The sequence below is a fragment of the Etheostoma cragini genome, chromosome 23 (genome assembly GCF_013103735.1).
Source record: "Etheostoma cragini isolate CJK2018 chromosome 23, CSU_Ecrag_1.0, whole genome shotgun sequence".
In the NCBI taxonomy this organism is placed as follows: Eukaryota; Metazoa; Chordata; class Actinopteri; order Perciformes; family Percidae; genus Etheostoma; species Etheostoma cragini.
In genome coordinates this window covers 14,540,845-14,561,089 of record NC_048429.1, presented here as the reverse complement: position 1 = coordinate 14,561,089, position 20,245 = coordinate 14,540,845, and the positions used below count along the sequence as shown (strand labels likewise).

The 20,245-nt window shown below is 38.8% G+C and overlaps 2 protein-coding genes across 9 annotated transcripts in view; one reads left to right on the top strand and one right to left on the bottom strand.

The window, feature by feature from the left end:
• The window catches only part of hcfc2 (host cell factor C2), a 26,403-nt gene extending 25,440 nt beyond the window's left edge, over positions 1-963 (top strand). For all 4 annotated transcript variants that reach the window (XM_034863334.1, XM_034863333.1, XM_034863330.1 and 1 more), the window contains exon 18: positions 951-963. The gene's annotated coding sequence lies outside the window, so the exon portion shown is untranslated. The remainder of the gene's footprint in view (positions 1-950) is intronic.
• plxnc1 (plexin C1) overlaps positions 1-20,245 on the bottom strand; it is a 41,889-nt gene that overhangs the window by 3,851 nt on the left and 17,793 nt on the right. For 2 of the 5 annotated variants that reach the window (XM_034863325.1, XM_034863324.1), the window contains 19 exons: positions 19,872-20,005; positions 18,917-19,096; positions 17,155-17,263; positions 16,440-16,613; positions 16,186-16,353; positions 15,791-15,890; positions 15,546-15,647; positions 14,211-14,314; positions 14,051-14,092; positions 13,653-13,777; positions 12,877-13,075; positions 10,170-10,316; positions 6,415-6,583; positions 5,846-5,946; positions 4,865-4,940; positions 2,401-2,435; positions 2,179-2,274; positions 1,351-1,514; positions 1,105-1,252 (listed from right to left, as the gene is read on the bottom strand). In XM_034863325.1, the coding sequence (XP_034719216.1) occupies positions 1,105-1,252; positions 1,351-1,514; positions 2,179-2,274; positions 2,401-2,435; positions 4,865-4,940; positions 5,846-5,946; positions 6,415-6,583; positions 10,170-10,316; positions 12,877-13,075; positions 13,653-13,777; positions 14,051-14,092; positions 14,211-14,314; positions 15,546-15,647; positions 15,791-15,890; positions 16,186-16,353; positions 16,440-16,613; positions 17,155-17,263; positions 18,917-19,096; positions 19,872-20,005 (2,373 nt within the window). The remainder of the gene's footprint in view (positions 1-1,104; positions 1,253-1,350; positions 1,515-2,178; positions 2,275-2,400; positions 2,436-4,864; positions 4,941-5,845; positions 5,947-6,414; positions 6,584-10,169; positions 10,317-12,876; positions 13,076-13,652; positions 13,778-14,050; positions 14,093-14,210; positions 14,315-15,545; positions 15,648-15,790; positions 15,891-16,185; positions 16,354-16,439; positions 16,614-17,154; positions 17,264-18,916; positions 19,097-19,871; positions 20,006-20,245) is intronic. The other 3 variants (XM_034863328.1, XM_034863326.1, XM_034863327.1) reach the window with 3 other exon arrangements.

Sequence of the window (20,245 nt, the reverse complement as noted above, 5' to 3'; positions counted from 1 at the left end):
GCGATGAAAGATCAATAGTACAGTATGTTGAAAAAAGCCATAGTATAGTATGTCAAAAATTGATTATAAAAGCCATAGCATAATATGTTGAAAAAAGCCATAGTTTAGTTTGTCAAAAACGTCATAGTATAGTATGTAAAAAAAAAAAAAGCCATAGTACAGTATGCTGAAAAAAAGTGATAAAACATCAATAGTATAGGTACTGAAAAAAGTGAGGAAAAAAGCCATAGAATAGTATATCAAAAAAGCTATAGTAAAATAAATCAAAAAAGCCAGTATAGTATGTCAAAAATTGGTAAAAAAGGCCATAGTATAGTATGGCAAAAAGGGATAAAAAAGCCATAGTATAGTACATCAAAAAAGTGATAAAACAGCACTAGTATAGTTTGTAAAAAAAGTCATAATAAATAGAGTATGTAAAAAAGGGATAACAAATTCTTAGTATAGTATGTCAAAAAAGACATTATCTAGTATGTGGAAAAAAATTGAGAACAAAAAGCTGTAGTATAGTATGTCAAAAAATCTTAATAAATATAGTGTGTAAAAAGAGGGATAAAAAAGCCATAGTATAATATGTTGGAAAAAGCCAAAGTAAAGACACAAAAAAACATAGTATGTCCCAAAAAGTGATTAAAAAGCCGTAGTATGTATAAAAAATAAAATAAAATAAAAGTCTTACTATAGTATTTAAAAGAAAAGTAAAAAAAATGTCATAGTATAGACTAAAAATGTTGAAAAAAACATCACAGGCCACAGTGCTAACCACTGGGCTGCCATGCTGCTATACAGTATGTTAAAACAAATCATAATATAGTATGTTGCAAAAATTAAAAGCAATATAGTATAGTGTCACAAAAAGTGAAAAGAATCATAGTATTGTATGTTGCAAAAAGTGAAAAAAAGTACCTAAAAAAGCTGTACTATAGTATGTCAAAAAAGTGGAGAAATAGTTGTACAGTATGTCAAAAAATGCGACAAAAACGCCATAGTATATATAAAAAATTTAAAAAAAACATTGTATGTTGAAATATAACTAATATTAAGTGGTGTTATCCTACAATCAAACTGATCCTCCTGTAATTGTAAATTATAAAAATACCTTACCTTTCCTAGCTGGGTCTCACTGAGCGAAAAGGAGTCCATAAAGGCCTGAGCAATGACAGACAGGCAGCTGTCCAATTGTGGAGTTTTCTCCATGTCAAAAACAAACTGGGGGTTTTTCATGATGTTGACCCAGAAGCGCAGAGGCAAACTGCATAGTAGCATAAAGACATGTCAAGAAGACAACTGTTAACTTCTGTACTAAAGCTTATCAAACTGTCCACAGAGCTTTGGATGACCCAACAATACCTGTTGGTCTTCCAGATGTGAAGAACATCTGGGTCGGTGATCTTCATGTTGTCGGCCTGAGTGTCCAGGAAGTCAAAGAAGTATTTGACAGCACGCGGGGCTTTGCTGTGTGGTGTCCCCCAGATAGATCTGAACAGATTCTCCACAAATGAATGCACTGCCACCTTAGAGTCAAAGAACAAGGTAATGTCATTTTCTGCTGTAAAAAGATGTTTGAATAATCTTTCATCTGAACTAATTATATCCAATCCCACTCTCACCAGAACTCATTAACTCACTTTCTGTCTAAAAGAGAAAAATCTAAGTGCCATCTTCTCTTACATCAGAGTGGAAAACAATAAAACCTATCCAAATTCAATAATTGGTGTGTCAAGTCAGGAGATGTTTCAGCTGCCTTTTTTTTTCATTTTAGGCCTTTATGTGATAGGACAGCTTAGACAGGAAAGGGAAGAAAGAGGGGGACGACATACAGGAAAGGGCCAGAACATGCAGCCGTTGCGTCGATGACTTAGCCTCTGTGGGGCGCGTGGGGCGCACGCTCTACCAGATGAGCTAGTTTGCTCATACTATCTGTACTTAAACGCGACCCAAAGCATATTTTTACACTTCAAGGAGAGATTCCTTTCTTCACCCTGTGCAGACACAGATAGAGCACTAAGCTGCTGCTACTCATGCCATGCCTGTTGTGTGGACAAGGGAAACAAAAACGACACGCTTCCTCTGCAACATTAACACTGCTGCAGGTAATAAAAATAACCATGTAAGAGACCGTATCAGTTTTAATGGGGTTAAAAAAAAAAAAAAGGCCTTGTGACTTGTTCCTCTTGCCTTTGTGGAGAGGAGCTTGGTGAGGTGCACTTCCTTCAGTTTTAACTTCTTCCTCTCTGGGTTCTTTCTTTGGTCCTCGTCTACATCAGGATCAATCTTCAGAGAAGAGTCAAAAAACATTCAGCAATATGCACAAACGTGTGTAGTGATTCAAATGTGTCTTAGTATCACACTAATTTCATGATTTACCTCTGCATACAAAACAAAAAAACTCCTTCTTACCAAGTGGAAGTATTTTCCAGAGAAGTTCTCATCATCTAAAAGGGAATGAAAAGAATTTTATACATACAGTAAGTACACACAACCATATTTTATTTACACACACACACACACACACACACACACACACACAGCGTATTCTTTATTTTTATGACTATTTACATTGTAAATTATCACTATAGACATTAAAACTATGAATAAACATATGTGGAACTATGTACTTAACAATAAAGTGGGAAATAACTGAAAACATGTCTTATATTCTAGTTAAGTAGCCACCCTTTGCTTTTTTGATAACGCTGCAAACCCTTGGTGTTCTCTCAATGAGCTTCATGAGGTAGTCACCTGAAATTGTTTTTACTTCACAGGTGGGCCTTGTCAGGGTTAATTAGTGGAATTTCGTGCCCTATTAATGGAGTTGGGACCATCAGTTGTGTTGTGCGGAAGTCAGTTTGATACACAGCCGACGGCCTTATCGGACAACTGTTAGAATTCATGTTATGGCAAGAACCAATCAGCTAAGTAAAGAGAAACCAAAGAGAAAGTGGCCATCATTACTTAAACAAATGATGGTCAGTCGGTCCGGAAAATTGCAAAAACTTTGAATGTGTCCCCAAGTGCAGTCACAAAAAACATCAAGCGCTGCAACAAAACTGGCTCACATGAAAGGAAGACCAAGAGCTCTTGGTTCATCTGAGTCACCAGCCTCAGAAATTGCAAGTTAACAGTAGCTCAGATTAGAGAGCAGATGAAAAGCAGACAGAGTTCTAGCAGCAGACACATCTCTAGAACAACTGTTAAGAGGAGACTGTGCCAATCCGGCCTTCATGGTCAAACAGCAGCTAGAAAACCACTGCTAAGGAGAAGCAGAAGAGACTTGTTTGGGCCAAGAAACACAAGGAATGGACATTCGAGCACTGGAAATCTGGGCCTTTGGTCTGATGAGATTTTTGGTTTAGCCGTGTCTTTGTGCAATGGAGAAAAGGTGATGGATGGATTCTACATGCCTGGTTCCCACCGTGAAGCATGGATGAGGAGGTGTGATGGTGTGGGGGGGCTTTGCTGGTGACACTGTTGGGGATTTATTCCAAATTGAAGGCATACTGAACCAGCATGGCTACCACGGCATCCTGCAGAGACATGCCATCCCCACCCCGGTTTGCGTTTAGTTGGACCATAACTTATTTTTCAACAGGACAATGATCCCAAACACACCTCCAAGCTTTGTAAGGGCTATTTGACCAGTTATCAGAGCAAAGGATGGCTACTTTGAAGAAACTAGAATGTAAGACAGGTTTTTAGTTATTTCACACAGACATAAGTACATAATTCCACATATGTTCATTTATAGTTTTGATGCCTTCAGTGAGAATCTACAATGTAAATAGTCATGAAAATAAAGGAAATGCATGGAATGAGAAGGTGTGTCCAAACCTTTGACCTGTACTGTATAGACACACATACCGTATACATATATACACACACACACACACACACACACACAGTATATATATATATATACACACACACACACACACACACACACACACACACACAGTATATTCACACAGTATACCGTACATATACATATATACATACACACATATACATACAGTACATACACACCTACTGTACACACACACACACACACACACACACATATTCTGTATTTATATATTTAAAAAAAATAAAAAAAATAAAAAAGCAGTTACACTATTAACAAGTAACAAAATAAATGTTGAGTTGGTATGCTAACCAGAGCCCAGAGGAAAAACATGACATTTTAAAAGTAACCTACAATTTACGGTATCTAGCCAACGGTAGACTACAGAGAAAGTGTGATATTTTTACGTCCATTTGAGAGCAACAGAAGCAGAATATTTCAGTCCACATTAAGTGGAACTGAAATGAGGAACTGAAATTTGCGTTGTTATCCAGTCCGATTCCTATGTTCCATGGTGGAACCGGGTTTCTGTAACCAACCCTACATGTGACCCATGCACTGGTTTTACGAGAATGACAACTCAGCCAGTTCCATTTGCTGATTAAGCCTGTAGGAAGTGGATGACTACACAGAAAAAGCCGGTAAAAAGGACCTAGAGATTGTTTGGCCACACGCACTGAGGCCAAGGTTAAGAATTTATGTTTATTAACAGTTTTCATTGCTGGCAAATGTAGCTACCAGAAGCTGATTAGAACAATTTGATGCATAGAGATTTGTCTGCGGAATAGATGGTAAACTCTTAAGTCTTTTGTTTCTCCTTTGATTGTCAATTAATGGTACCTATTTTTGAAGATTATTTCTATATTCTTTCATTATGCTACTCTGAAAACAGGAACCAGTAATGGCTTCCTCCCTGGCCTTTACGCTAAACTTAAATAATCCCTTACTGGGTCTCAATATAAGTACACAGACATCTCAAAAAACTATTTGTGTTAACTCAGCGTTATTCTTCTTAGCCGTTACCCTTTAGACTTCCCTGCGGGCTCACAGGAGGATGAGTTTTCTTAGAGAGTACTTTGATTGTCGCACCGTCAGGAACCTACAGGAGTACAAACACACAGAAAGGTTAATAAATTACATTTATTTTACAACCTTTGCTCCAAAAAGTAAAACAATTGCTAATAAATGACTGTAAGAGCAGCATGAGATGAGAACAATTGCAAAAAAGCCTTTATACTTCAGATGGCTAAGATTAAACATAAAATTGCTATAAAACATATACAATATGCTGTACATGTACAGTGTATATATACAGAAATACAACTATATAAACATTTACATACACACGCACAAAATTTGAACTTTCAGTACAATTTTTATTGTTTGTGTATGTAACAGGAAACCACAGACACCCACAGAAATCCCCCAGCTTAGTTAGTAAGCATGCTTGGCTGACCCAGGGGTGTTGCAAGAAGATATAGAAGGAGATCATTAGATTAAAATCAGCTCATCAGGAACTTAAGAAAATATCTTCAACATTTGCTCAGTTCTACTTTAGTTAACACCATTTCCTCCAGAACTGGCAATACAACGATTTCCCTGACAGCAACACCTACAGTATGTATTGTTTCCTGTTTGACTATGTTTTGTAAGTTGGGGCTTGGCTTTGTAATAAATATATGCCTATGTATGTAAAAAACACTATGTATGCTCTTTTCCTGTAGGCGGAGACAGGAACAAGTAAACTCAAAGTGAGATGGGAGTTGTGCCAACTGACACCGGCTTAGCTGTGCCACCCTGCTCTCAGGTTGACTAGGACTGCTGGTTTGCTGCTTGAGATGCAGCGTTTTAGTGAGCATATGAGCAAAAAACCCTTAATGATTTTCTGCACGAGAGTATATACGTTTTAGTAGTTGGATTGTGCGAACATGTGATATAGTGATAGTATGTAACTGAGATCCCTGTTCCACAGGCACAACCTTTTCCAATACTACCATTTCTCACCTTGTAGTGCTTGAGTGTGTTGAGCATGGTCACCTCACCAATAACCTGAGAGCTTGCATCCACTTCCTCTAGAGTAACAAACGAGCCATCGTTCTCATACTCTGGTGGCAAAAAGGAAGCACTTTATGATGTGAAATGTTTCTTTTACATCTTTAAAAATATTTAGATATAGTTGGCTCAGTAATTTCTCTAAAACAGCCGGTCACTGTAGTTTGCAGCAAATGTTAATTAAACAAGACTAAATAGTCCATTTGACGGGAATCATTTTCAGCAGCAAATTGATACACATTTGATGCACGACTACGAAAATGTAGGTGGGACACACTCCTAATTAACAGTGGCAATGTTAATGGTAATTACGAAACACGTCACTAACTTCTAACAGTGTGGCTCACTGAAGTGTTAATCTCAATACTTTTTGGATAACAGTAGAGCTTTTGGCACATACGATTAAGATATATCAGGTGTCATCTATATAGACATGACTTGTCAGTAGAATCAATTCATTGTTGGTGATCATCTTTTGGTATTTAAAGACCCGGGACTAAAGAGAGTGGTCTGTTACTTACCGATACGAATGTCCCTAAGAGGACTGTTGTAGGGGAAACCAAACTTTGCCTTAAAAGTGGACAGGATTTTCTCTTTGACTTGCTCTACTGAGTCACAGCTGAGAGCACTGACCTCCAGAGGTTCGCTGACTTCTCCCTCACTGCCCACTGCAAACAGCACCTTCAGCTTCTGTACACATAACACAGAAACATGGACAAGATTGACATGGAAATCAATCTTTATACCCAGCCAAATGTCAGATCAGATCAGATAAAACGTTTGTGGTAGCCATTGAGTCACTGCGGCAGCAGAGAGAAGGAAATATAAAAGAGGAAGGAATACACATATGTCACAGCAAAGTTCACATTAGATGACGATACAGGGGATAATACAACAGATAAATTGCTTGTATGCTAAAATCTAAATTTAATGAAGTATTTGCAGGTACCACATGTGTAGAAATGTCCCAGAAATGTATGCTTCTGCTTTAGTCATAAATCATAAGCATGTATCTAGCTTACTGTCAAACATTTGATACCAAGTGGAAAATAAAACAGTCACAGTCAGCAGGATTCTTCTTTAGATAAATATTAACATTATTAATATTTAGAGATTTAAACTTTAGTCTCTCTTTAGTTTTGAAATCTTGAGTATTTCTCTGAAACTTTAAATATTTGTGACAAATTCAGCTAACAATCAGTTTAAAAATCAGAGTTCAAATCTTTAAGAACCATCCTGCGTTTTTATTTGTAAGACGCTGTAAAAGAAAATGTGTTTTCAGGGCACTTAAGATTACCATATACACAATCTTGTGTGCGTCAGCATCGCATGCATGAATCAGGTCTACTGAATGCTTCCACATTTGTCCTCGTCATATGAGACGGATGTCACAGGTTAATTTCTCGTGTCGGTATTCATAGACTCCAGCAACTCTAGTTCCATACACTGTCAAACCCACAGACTTAAAGTTCTGCTTCAGTTTCAGCTCTCTGTACTTCCTAACTCATGCTTAGCCACTCGCTTAAATTATCCTGCTCTCCAAGTTTTGATATTTAAATGCTTTATAATTGAATTATTTCTCCATCCCAATATCTATCCCAACAATTACCTTGCTCTGAGAAGTAGGGTGTGTTCAACGGAAGCTTGTTCATACCGTACATGTGGGTTCATTTATTGTGTTGAAATGCTGAGACGCTCCACTTCCTTGAATTAGGCGTTTTCGTTAGTAGCTGCCTGCTTCCTTAAACAGGCTCTGTCACAGCTTAAAATTTGATGTATTTTAGGGTTGCCCATTTATGTAAAAAATCAATGACTGTATGTATGTTTTTCTTCTTTTTAAACTGTACAATTGTAAAAACTGACTATTGGGTCCTACACCTCTGGGACATTTCAAATATTTATTTGGGGATATATGCCAATAAGTGTACAGTATTCAGTAAAACAACTCCTAAAGCTATTAATCAACCCACGTCTGAACACACCAAAAATACAAATAAGAACTGGGTTCGACAGCGCACACACACACACACATTTTTTATAAGCACGTTTTTTTTTTTTGAAGCAGTGTCAAGCTGTACGGGTTTTGCATATATTCAAATGGCCTAAAATACACGGAGGAAGTGGTTCATCTGCGCAATGACAAGCTGTCTTAATACTTACAATCTAAGTTGCAAGCTAACAACTCTCATAAACACGCCTCGAGCTGAGCTCCAGAACTGATTGAGAAAAAAGAAATCTGACCCCCAATTTGGAAATTTTAATATCATAGCATCACTTTTCATATGAAAGTGTGTGTTTTGGAAGTGCTGTGTATATATTGCGTGATTAGACAAAGAATTACAGTAAATGTGCTGTATTTATATAGCGCTTTTCCAGTCTTAACAACTGCTCAAAGCGCATTTACATCTACAGGAAACATTCACCATTCACACACATTCATACACTGTGGCCGGGGCTGCCGTACAAGGTGCCAACTGCTCATCAGATAAACATTCACACACATTCACACTCCGATGCGCAGCACCGGGGGCAACTCGGGGTTCAGTGCCTTGCCCAAGGACACTTCGACATGACTGCAGGGGTGGGGATCGAACCACCGATTGGCAGGCAACCGCTCTACCACTGAGCCACAGCCGCCCCCTAAATAGGTCCAGTTTCGTACAAAACGTAAAACTTAAAAACAGAACTAAGAATTGGGAAGTGTTGATTGCTTCCACACTTAAAAGCACAACTGACTAAACTTGTGCCCTGCTGACTGAGCAATACACAAACGTACCACTCATGGTTTGGTATTTATTCCATGACTGTGAAGTAAATAAACCAACACACACAAAATGACCTCACTTGGACCCAAGTAATCCGCTGAAGTGTGCAAATGCCCTAAGATGTCGTGTGCATACGCGCATGTGCGCGTGTGTCTGTGCATGTGCGTGTTTGTGTGTGTGTTTGCGCATGTTCTGTGCATAGCGTTCATAGACCTTACAAAGGCCTTTGACTCTGTGGACAGCCATGCTCTCTGGAGCATACTATCAAGGTATGGCTGCCATAATACATACATCAGAATACTGAGATTACTAAATGATGGCATGTCAGCCACAGTGCTTGGCGGCTCTGAATCTTGGCCTTTTACAGTAGAAAAAGGGGTCAAACAGGGCACCCACCCTGTTTGCCATCTTTATTGCTTCCTTACTCCACCTCATGGCTGAGGAGCTGCCACAGGGAATTTCAATCCTTTAACGAACTGATGGCCGGCTCTTCAACTTTAACAGGTCTAAAGCCAAGAGCAAAATCAGAAACACCACCGTCATGGAGCTTCAGTATGTGGACGACAATGCCATCGTAGCACACTCCACAGAAGATCATGTTCATAAAAAGAACATTATACCAACAGTAAAATATGGTGGTGGTAGTGTGATGGTCTGGAGCTGTTTTGCTGCTTCAGGACCTGGAAGACTTACCGTGATAAAAGGAACTATGAATTCTGCTGTCTACCAAGAGATCCTGAAGGAGAATGTCCGACCATCTTTTCGTGTACTCAAGCTGAAACGAACTTGGGTTCTGCAGCAGGACAATGATCCTAAACACACCAGCAAGTCCACCATCGAATGGCTGAAGAAAAACAAAAAGGAAGACTTTGGAGTGGCCTAGCCAAAGTCCTGACCTGAATCCTATTGAGATGTTGTGGTATGACCTTAAAAAGGCCGTTCATGCTCGAAAACCCTCTAATGTAACTGAATTGGGACAATTCTGCAAAGATGAGTGGGCCAAAATTCCTCCAGGACGCTGTAAAAGCCTCATTGCACGTTATAGCAAACGCTTGGTTGCAGTTGTTGCTGCTAAGGGTGGCCCAACCAGTTATTAGGTTTAGGGGGCAATCACTTTTTCCCACAGGGAAATGATGGTTTGGATTTTTTTTCACCTTTTAATAATAAACACCTTCATTTACAAATTGCATTTTGTGTTTACTTGTGTTGACTATTTTTTAAATTGGTTTGATGTTCCGAAACACTTAAGTGTGACAAACATGCAAAGGAACAGGAAATGAGGAAGGGGGCAAACACTTTTTCACACCACTGTAGACAAAGCGACAGCACCGCAAGAAAAAAGAGGAAAAAGGCTCCTCTACCACTCACCACATCGACTTTTCCCTGCCCACACTGTACAGTGATCTAAAGACCCACTAGAAGACAACCCTACGGAGAGGAAAGTCATTCTTGTTTTGAGTGACCGCCGATGTGTGTGATGTATGTATGTGTGAGTGTGTGTGTGAGTATACCAGGGAGCTGAAGTCCTGAGCCTGCCACAGCAGCCAGTCCTCGCTCAGTGTGTACAGAGCTTTCTCTGTCACGCAATCCACAGGTCCTTTTGCGGTCTGCTGCATGAGAGCACTCACCATCAGGAACAAGTGCTGGCCAACGCTTTCCTGCACAATAACAGAAACTTTGTCAGACAAATGAGGCACAGCAAATGTGGCAACTGTGTGTCAACTACAAAGATCAAATTAGGTTTGTGGCCTTTATTCTATTTTGGTTAATTTAAGTTTCCGGTAAAAAAAAATAGGGCAGGTCTTGTAAACCAAAATTTGATGTTAGACGCTACCAGAATTTAGTACCAACCAACATTTATAAATAACAATCAACAGCTGAGTAAAATAGTTTGAGTTGTGAACAAGTAACAAATAGCTGTACAGAGTTATTATTTGTAACCATGGTAATGGTTACCTAGATAAAGCTGTTCTTAGGTATGAGAACAGACAAGGTTAAGAGAGGAAAGGATGTGGTTTTTAAAATAGCTTTATTTTCTGATGTGACTGCAAATAGTTGGTAACTAGCCTGTTGGGGCCCCACAGAGAAATAAATAATCGCAGGACATAATATTCTGCAACATATCTAAGAACAACAAGCCAATTCCTTGCTTATGCCCAGCATAAAAGGTTCATCTTGCAAATGAATAAAAATCCTGCGCAAATTCTTGTGTGTTTCAAAATTGTAAAACCATTTCGTTTCAAAACGTGGGACTGTGCTTCTATTTCTGTATGGTGCAATAGGTTTTGGCTTTAGCTTGTTTTTAGCTTCTCAGAACATGTCCGTTTAATTCAGACACTATGTTGTGTCGATATACACAGTTTTATCCAAATTTCAACTAACAATATGTTGAGTTAAAGGTAAAGACAAGAGTAAGAGTCTACAGCCATAGCAGCTCTTGTGAGAATGTGCATGCTAATGTTAGCATGCTAACAATCTCACATTGACCATGTTAACCTGCTTATGTTTAGCAGGTATGTTTTTAACCTTGATCACCTTCTTAGTGTATTCACATTAGGGCTGCACAATTAATCAAATTTTAATCAAGATCACAAATTTGCGTGATGAAGCATTTTTTTTTAAAAGCACAATTTCATAGAACGCTTCAGGTTTTTTGCGAAGCCAATCTACCGCTCCGTAAACCACTGTCTGATCATGTGACAGTTAGAGTTGTTTCAGCTTAGTTTCTAAATGTAGATAGTCACAGAGGACAGAGTAACAGAGAAAAATTCAACAGATAGTCAGTTATACTTTGGTCTCAAGGTTTACCAGTTTACTAATAAACGCAACATTTTGTCCCATCTGTGTTGTTTTTTAGACAAAAGCAGTGACCAAGGCTAGTCGGTGTCTGTTAGCTCACAGGGCTCTAGGGCGCGAGTAATATTTTTCTTCTAGGACACACCTAATGTCCTCGTATCCGATGCAATGTTGTTTATATGGATGTGATTTAATTTTGCGTTACATGACCCATTTCTTCTGTAAAGCCATGCCTGTGTGGGATCTCTCCTCTTACTCTCCGCGCATCCCCGCCACACAGCGGCGCCGGTCCACACTTGTGACATTTGTCTACAGTTTTAATTGTTATTAACACAGCTGTAAATTGTTAAGCTCGAAAGGCAAACTTGTCTTTGTATCAGTGTTTCCTCTGGTAACTCTGCTATCGCGGCCGCCACGGCGAAAACAAAACAGAAGAATTTATTGAACGCAACTAACTTCAGTTTTTAGAGTAATAGCGTGTGAGACGGAGCTGCTGGACCTGGGCGAGAGATGTGACCCATGGCCAGAATATCAAAGTTCATAAAAATGCAGTGCAGTGACGATACAGACATTTCATGCAAACAATGTGTGTAACTCCGCTGACCCACCATTCGACCCGTACTGGACACATTCATAATGAGTCAGCCGTTGTCTCTGTGAGTAGCGTCCATCGCACTCCCTCTCTCTCCCTCTCTCTCCCTAGCCCTTATATTCAGTCATTGTTGAAAACAAGTGAAGGAGCTTTCTCAGAGATACATATAAAAATATATAATAATATCCTATGCTATTTAAGATTTATCTAATTTTCATTTACATGAGTTGCAGCTGTATGTCTGTACAACATGAAACTTGAAGAATGTAGCATAATATGGATGTGAAAGCAGTTATAAATAGCCTATGTGAAAATAAAATTTGTTTAGGTTAAAATCAACAAATAATCGTGATAATTAATAGTGATTACAATATTGATCAAAACAATCGTGATTATCATTTTAACCATAACCATGCAGCCCTAACTAAAATGCTAACATTTGCTAATTATTAACAATAAACACAGAGTACAGCTGATGACAACGGTATTAGTTTAGCAGGCATTTGATTATAAACCAAAAAGGAAGACATGTTAATGATGTACTAATGATGGCAATAACATTAAAAGTCATCACACATCGCTCTCAGTTTAACAAACTGTGAGCATGGATCGTAAACGGTGTAGTTTTTTTTCTCAACTGACCCAGAGGGGCGCCTTAGATCACAAATCTCTGTACAAAATTGGGATGGCAATTCACCCAACAGTTCTTAAGATATTTAATAGGCCTGCTGGGCCAAAGTAGTTAAACAACTTAGAGTCAAGATGCAAGCATGAAAACATAGCTGCACTTTTCATTGAAGTGTTATAGAACAGCAAAAACTAAAACTGACCCTGAGGAAGCCATAAAGGCAGACTGACATCCAGTTGGTTAACATTTTCTCCACGATGGACTCAGTGCGACGTAGCAGCAGTTTGGGCTGAGCGTTGCTGCTCTGCTGCATCAGAGCCTTCAGCAGAGCTTCCATTACCTCGGTCAAGTATGACAAGTTGTTGTGGAGCGCTACGGTCAGTAATGAGGCCAACGCACACCTGGAAGAGAGCAGATAAAAGGTAAGGAGACATAGTAGGCAAGAACAGGATACAGGATGTGAGTTCTAACATGATATCGAAGGGATGAACAGAGAAAGTACGAAGAGCCACATAGAGCAGAATAAAACAGTTTACCAGCCTCAACTGTTTGTTGATTATTCAATTAGTCAGACAGAAAATCCATCTCCAACTAGTTTCAAAATCAATTAAGTTATTTTTCATGCAAACATGCTATCTCGTTTCAGCTTCTTAAATGAGAGGATTTGCTGCTTTTCTTTAAATTTAAAGCTTTGGTTTTTGGTAAGTTGGTTGAACTTAAAGACATCAACATGGGTTGAGAAAACCTAGTAAAAAAACAAAAACAAGGATGAAAGTAAGGCAGCCAGATAGCTCAGTTGGTAGAGCGGCCGTCAATATAGCTGTCTGAGTTTGACTCCAACCTGCAGCCCTTTGCTGCATGTCATTCCCCCTCTCTCTTTTCTTTCATATCTTCAGCTGTCAAGGCCAAAACATATTTTGTGTACAAGAGACAGTCACACACACACAGTGAAAAAAACAACTTGAAGAACAAACTGACTTGTCTTTGATGGTGAAGGTCTTCTGCTCCTCCAGCGCGTGCACCATGGATGTGAGAAAGAGCTGGTCCTGGATCAGCCTGGACAAGCTCTGGCAACCTTCATCAAGCTGAACCTTCACCACATCCTGATTTTAGATCAGATACGACAATACATTGCTGACAGAGTTTTACACCACTGAGAGAGATATACATCGCTGACAGAGTTATACACCAATGACAGAGATATACATCGCTGACAGAGATATACATCGCTGACAGCGTTATACACCGCTGACAGCGTTATACACCGCTGACAGAGATATACATCGCTGACAGCGTTGTACATCGCTGACAGAGATATACATCCCTGACAGAGTAATAAAGTGGTACCGACAACAACAGCTGGTGTAAAACCTTACCTGGCCAATGTCTTTGATAAACGACGTCATAAAAGATTCACTCTGAAAAACAATAACCAAAACTGGCTTTGTAAATCTGGCAGTGATAATGCATTATATTTGATATTTCATCCTTTACAGTATCAGTTTGTAGTATCCAGTATATCCAGCTCCACTATACCTCAGGAAAAAAGATTCTGGAGGCAAAATGCTTGTAGTCCAGAAAAGGAATCGCTCCAACATTTTCCATCAGGTCAGCATTCTCTGTCTGCAGATCCACAAAGCCTATGGACAGTTAAGTGAGGCTGCTATCATGAACAATGAACAGGTTTGTGTCAAGTGACTGAATCTGGCATGGCTGGAGGAAGCACTTTGTACAGAAAAACAGTAAGACAAAGCACATTATACATATTTCCACAAGTGAAACAAGTAAGGGTTTGCAGGTCACAAATAAAAAGAAAGTAAAAATGGGTGACAGACTGCACTGCTGCCGCAATTCACTTACTGTTTTTACACCTCTACAGGCCCAAAGCCGATTGCTACAAGGCTTTGCATGAGCATGTGTGTGTACATAGTGTACAACATTTTCTTTTTTAACATCTTCCAAATGAGGAACAAGTTCAGGGCATTTTACGCCACAAAAAACGAACTTTGTGTGTGTGTGTTTTACTGTAGACAGTAAACTGGTTAAACACAGAATCTAGTGTCTGATAAGGTTGAGCCAGTTATCAAGTACAATCAGATACAGTTTTCACAAATCGTAATTGCCATGCTTGCAGCTCTGTGAAGCTGCACTAGCGGTACATGCAACTTGAGTTGCATGAACCTTTGCACAGCTCTCTCTGGAGCCACAAATGCTTTATAAAAATGTTTTCATGACATAATGCAAGATGGGTTTCCGTGTGACATTTGATCCTGTGATTCCCACGTTATATCGCGCAAATCCTGCATGCTGTGCAAGGTTAGCATTATTCCCAAAGATCAGAGTTTCTCTTTAAGAGATCACCAAAGTTATTTCATGTCATCATGAGAAAACCATTATAAAACTTGAATGGGGATTAGCATGGTCTTGATTAGGGCTAAGTAACGCTTGATCATTTCTGATAATAGTACGGATATAACACTTGATGTTTAATTCAGAACAGCTCAGTGGTTGGCTCATTGTTTGGCAAACGTGAGCATTAACAGAGTATCTGTTCATACATACATACATACATACATCGGTATACAGAGGCACAGAAGAGAAGTTGATTATGCTGCAGGAGTGGCTTGAGAAGTTTCAATGGCAGTTTTGATATGTATCCAGTGTTTATCCTTTTCCAACTGTTTAAACTGGTCAATATTGGAATCATCTATTGGAACCCACATTAATCCAGGCTGTTCATAGCCACTGTTCTCCAGGAAAGACAAAACAAAAAAATTCTAAAGGGGAAGTGTGCTCAATAGCCAATATATGGGCTCACCTTAATGTTAAACTACATATGCATTTTGAAATGCATTGTAAAAATGTGCTGACCTTGTCTAATGTCATTCCTGATGTCGAGCTCCAGGTCTTCCATACGCTTGTTCATCTTAACAGTGAGCTTCTTCTGTTGGCTTCGGGAGACGATCACCACTGCTGAAAGACAAAACCAGCAACTAACTACTAAGAGACTCCAGTAAATCAAAAAAGAAAAGGTTTGACCTGTATCTGCTTTTGAGGCTGCTAGTGGACCAAAATGGGTCAAATCATTCCTCATCGTCCGTCCGTTGTTTACTTACCTACAATAATGCAGGGTATCAGCAGAAGGACAAGAAGCATCAGGTACAGATGTAATGAAGATCTAGTCTTCAATGTCAATGTCTTGTCTCCATACTTTATCTGTGAAAAAGAAATAATCACACCAAGTGTGTGTGTGTGTGTGTGTGTGCGTGTGTGTATATATATATATATATATATATATATATATATATATATATATATATATATACACACACATACATACATTGTACAGAGCACATATACATGTTAACTATTTTGAAAAAGTCTTTGTATCTATTGCAGACAAACAAATATACTTCTGAGGACTTTTGATTTTTTTGCTACCCTATTATACTGTTGTAACCATTATAACAATGTATTGGCTAGTTTGGTGTCGTGTGGCTGAAAAATGTACCTTTAACTGCTGAAAGTTAGCGTTGGGTGTCTTCTGAATCTCACAGATGAAAAAGTCAGTCTCATTACTGGTTTCTTTGGCTTCCATGATGCAGGGGTGTTGTTTTTCTTCCTCAACGCCCCACACCTCCAGCTCTGCTATGGTCATCTCCAGTTTGTCTGCCTCTTTCTAAAATAACAACCAAAACACACACACTGTCCTTTTATGTTTTCATGACCTATATTTGTGCATGTGTGCTAAAAAGTAGGCATTACCTGTATGGTGATACGCACATCGTCCCCTGTTCTCGTGGATGTAAAGCTAGTGAACTGGGGCTCTGGATAGTAGGTCATTGTTGGCAGGCAGGCCAAGGTTTCATTGGCTACTTTCAGAAACACAGTGCTAGTAGAAATCCCATTTTCAGCTGCAGGTGTGTCATAGGTGAGACTCTGCCAAAAGTTTGAAAATCATTGTTTGTTACATATAATATAACATATCATAATTACAATAATCTGTACATGGTAAAACATGACATGGTGAAGATGTTGACATGGTAATCTAAACATGTAATGTGGCAAGACAGTTATATAGCATAATACTATATAACAGTGTGACACTGGTTGACAACATATGCTAATGCAACATAAGACATAAATAGGTGATGTAACATACTGCAGCATAACATGGACATATAGGACATATCAAAACATGATGTGACAAGTAATGTGTAACAAGAGCATTTTATATGACTTGCTTCACGCTGCAAAGTTTTGCAGCTTGTGACTACAATGTAATGTATTAAACTTAATGTAGTGTTACATGAAATATTGCTAGAAGAGTACATGTTATGTGACATGATTAACATAATACAATTTGGCATGCTGTCATGTAACGTGACAATGTACTGTAATGCAGCATGATAGGATGTGACATGACATAATTGATATAAGACAAATATACAATAGGACATTCTGTCATCTACACACCAACCTGATTGTTCCTGAACCTGGAAGGTCTGACTTCCTGTGGGGCGTGGCTGTGCACAACCCCTTCCACAAACTCCAGGTGGGATCCCATGAGTGTGATATTCCTCTTCCCACTTCAGGACACAGAGCAGCCAATCAAAAACTAACTTAAGCATTTAATACAGATTCAATACCAAAGAAAGTTTTTTTTTTTTTTACCATGACAGCCTGATATGACGGTAAAAACACATGTGTGACTCCCACCTTTATATAAGGATTACCTACGTAAAAGAATTTAAGTTCAAATCTCTCAATGTGGTCCCTGGAAGCGTCAGTGTTTACTATACCTTACTGAAAATGTAAAAAAAATTAAGAAAAGGTTGGGATGTGCTGAAATACATTAGTACAAATACAAAGTGTTCAACCGACTCAAAGACAAAGACAGACTGCTGACTACAGTAGGACCCTAGTTCCTTCAACAATTTGCATCACAACCATCAGAACAATGAAGAGAGCACAACAGTAATCTGTGTAGGCTTACTGGTGGTTGTAAGTGACAAACCACCGTACTGGTAAGTATAATGTCATCACTTTGAGGAAGCTGAGATTCTGTGCAATGGTGCATGGTGAATGGACGACATTGAGGTTAAATCTCTGTGGTTCTTACGTTAAAACGTATGGCCTCTTTATGTCCAGCTATATACACATAAATTGTGTTTGCACCTTAACAAGCAATAGTGTTTCTTTTTTTTTTGTGATTACATTTTTATTTACTTTTGTATATTTAAGGAACAAACAATTACAAACGTTACACTGAGATGGAGAAAACAAGCAACAGTGTTAAAGCCGTTTCAGGCAGAAGTGACATTTTTAGTTGCCGCAACTTAAAAAAAGGGAAGTGATCTTATGGTTAAAGACATGGGTTTGGGGAAGTGTGTCTTTCCTCATGAGATGCCCCCAAACCTGTAACTGTTTACTCACTTACCGACATCGTCTCCTAAAATAAGACGCAGTCAATTCTCCTGAAATTTGTGACAAAGCACTGTGGAAACATCCCATAATAGCCTACCTGAGTTCACTCACTGCCCTTTCTAGTTGTCTTTTAGTGTTGACAGTGCTGTTTAGAGATTTCGTTATGCCAAAGTATCAAATAAAATGTTTCTAACATCTTTATGATAACCATGATGTAGATATTGTGTTTATCTTTTAAGACCACATTTCCTATCAACCCATGTGTGCCACATAATGCCTCACAAATGAAAGGGGCTGCAGAAGCTGATCCCAGTGACAGTCTGATTGTTCACAGTTAGTATTTCACGTTTCAATAATTATTAGGTTGGGATCTATTGATGTTAATATTGACACACACACACACACACACACACCTAGATATATAACTATATATCCATATATCTATATATCCATCTATACACATCTCTCTCTCTCTCTCTCTCTCTCTCTCTCTACATACACACACACACACACACACACACACACACACACACACAGTATATATATACATACACACACACATACTGTTTATCTAGATAGAGATATATAAAATCTATCAATCTATCTAACTATCTGTCTCAGTAAAATCATTTTGATTTGGAGAAATTCATACCAAAATGTTAGTATTAGTTTGGTAAAACATTTCCTGTCTTAAAAGAGATAACACATTCTCACAGTCATCAGTCATCTTGGAAAGAAGTTCACCCAGTCACATCCCATCCTCAAGAAGGTTTTCATCAAAGTCTAATAAAAAATGCCAACAAATCCAGTCATACCTGATCCAGGTGCTGCTTGGTACAATGTGGGTGCAGGATGGGGATGACTGGTAGGTGATTGCAGCATTGCCATGGCAACTACCATCTGGTAGGAGTACACATACTTTGACCACACCTTTATTATTGGCACTGGGAATGTGGAACATCAGTTTCACACCAGTGTTGTTCCACACAGGAGATCTGATCAGAGAGAGAGAGAGAGAGAGAGAGAGAGAGAGAGAGAGAGAGAGAGAGAGAGAGAGAGAGATAACATCATTGAACATCAGTTTAAACTTACGTACAATAAAATAAGTGTTACATGTTTAACATAGTGATAAGTCCTAATAAAAAACATCTAACACTAAAAAAAGAAAATGGAGAAGGCCTTTTACTCATAGACCGTTACCGGTCTATGCTTTTACTGTACATAGCAAACAGCAAAACATTTGTGCTTTAAAATTCTCACCAACTCTAAAGGAAGCCGATGAAGTCAAATCATTCAAACATTATTAAAAATATCCGGAATCAGCTTTATTTCCTCAATCCCTAAAGCAGAAGCACACTCCGCTTCACTTGTAAGTTGATGCTCAGAAACCAAAATGTCTGTCTGAGCAGTGGTGCGAACAAGCAAAGGGTTTTCCCTTTAAGAATAAAAACGTTTTTCTAAAATGTGTTCCGCCACATATTCATTATCCAAGTACTACCATTATGGCCCACATTAAAATAGAGTAGCACAGGCCTACCCAATTCAGCTATGGACAGTTCATGCAGGAGACAGGTTGGTTCCTAAAAACATTATTTATTGTTGATAGTGGATTGTTGGTTGTTGGTTGACAGTCAAACAAAATGTACTTCCTTCGTACCTTGATGAATATATCAACATGTACTATTGGTGACTTTTCCATTTGATAATTGCTATCTTTAAAACCTAATTCACAGTGCGAGCATAATCTCAGTCGCTCATAAACTGACTCACTCTTGTGGAGTGCAGGCCATGTCCGCTTGGATCCTCACTCTGGTCACATCACTGAGGTTATAACCAGACAACAACGCATGGTTTCTGCCGTAGTAAGAAACAACACTGGGAGTGATGGAGGAGATCTCTGGTCTCTGACAGTAACAAACACACACACACACACACACACACACACACACACAGAGAGAGACAGAGAGCGAGAGAGAGAGAGAGACAGAGAGCGAGAGAGAGAGAGAGAGAGAGAGATATCCAGTTTGAATGCATTATCAACTGATATTTTAATCTCTACAAAATGTGATTTAGGTGAGAATCAGAGGGACAATTGATGTTTAGACTCACAGTAAAGTTCATCCCTGACTCCATCTGTTGGCAAA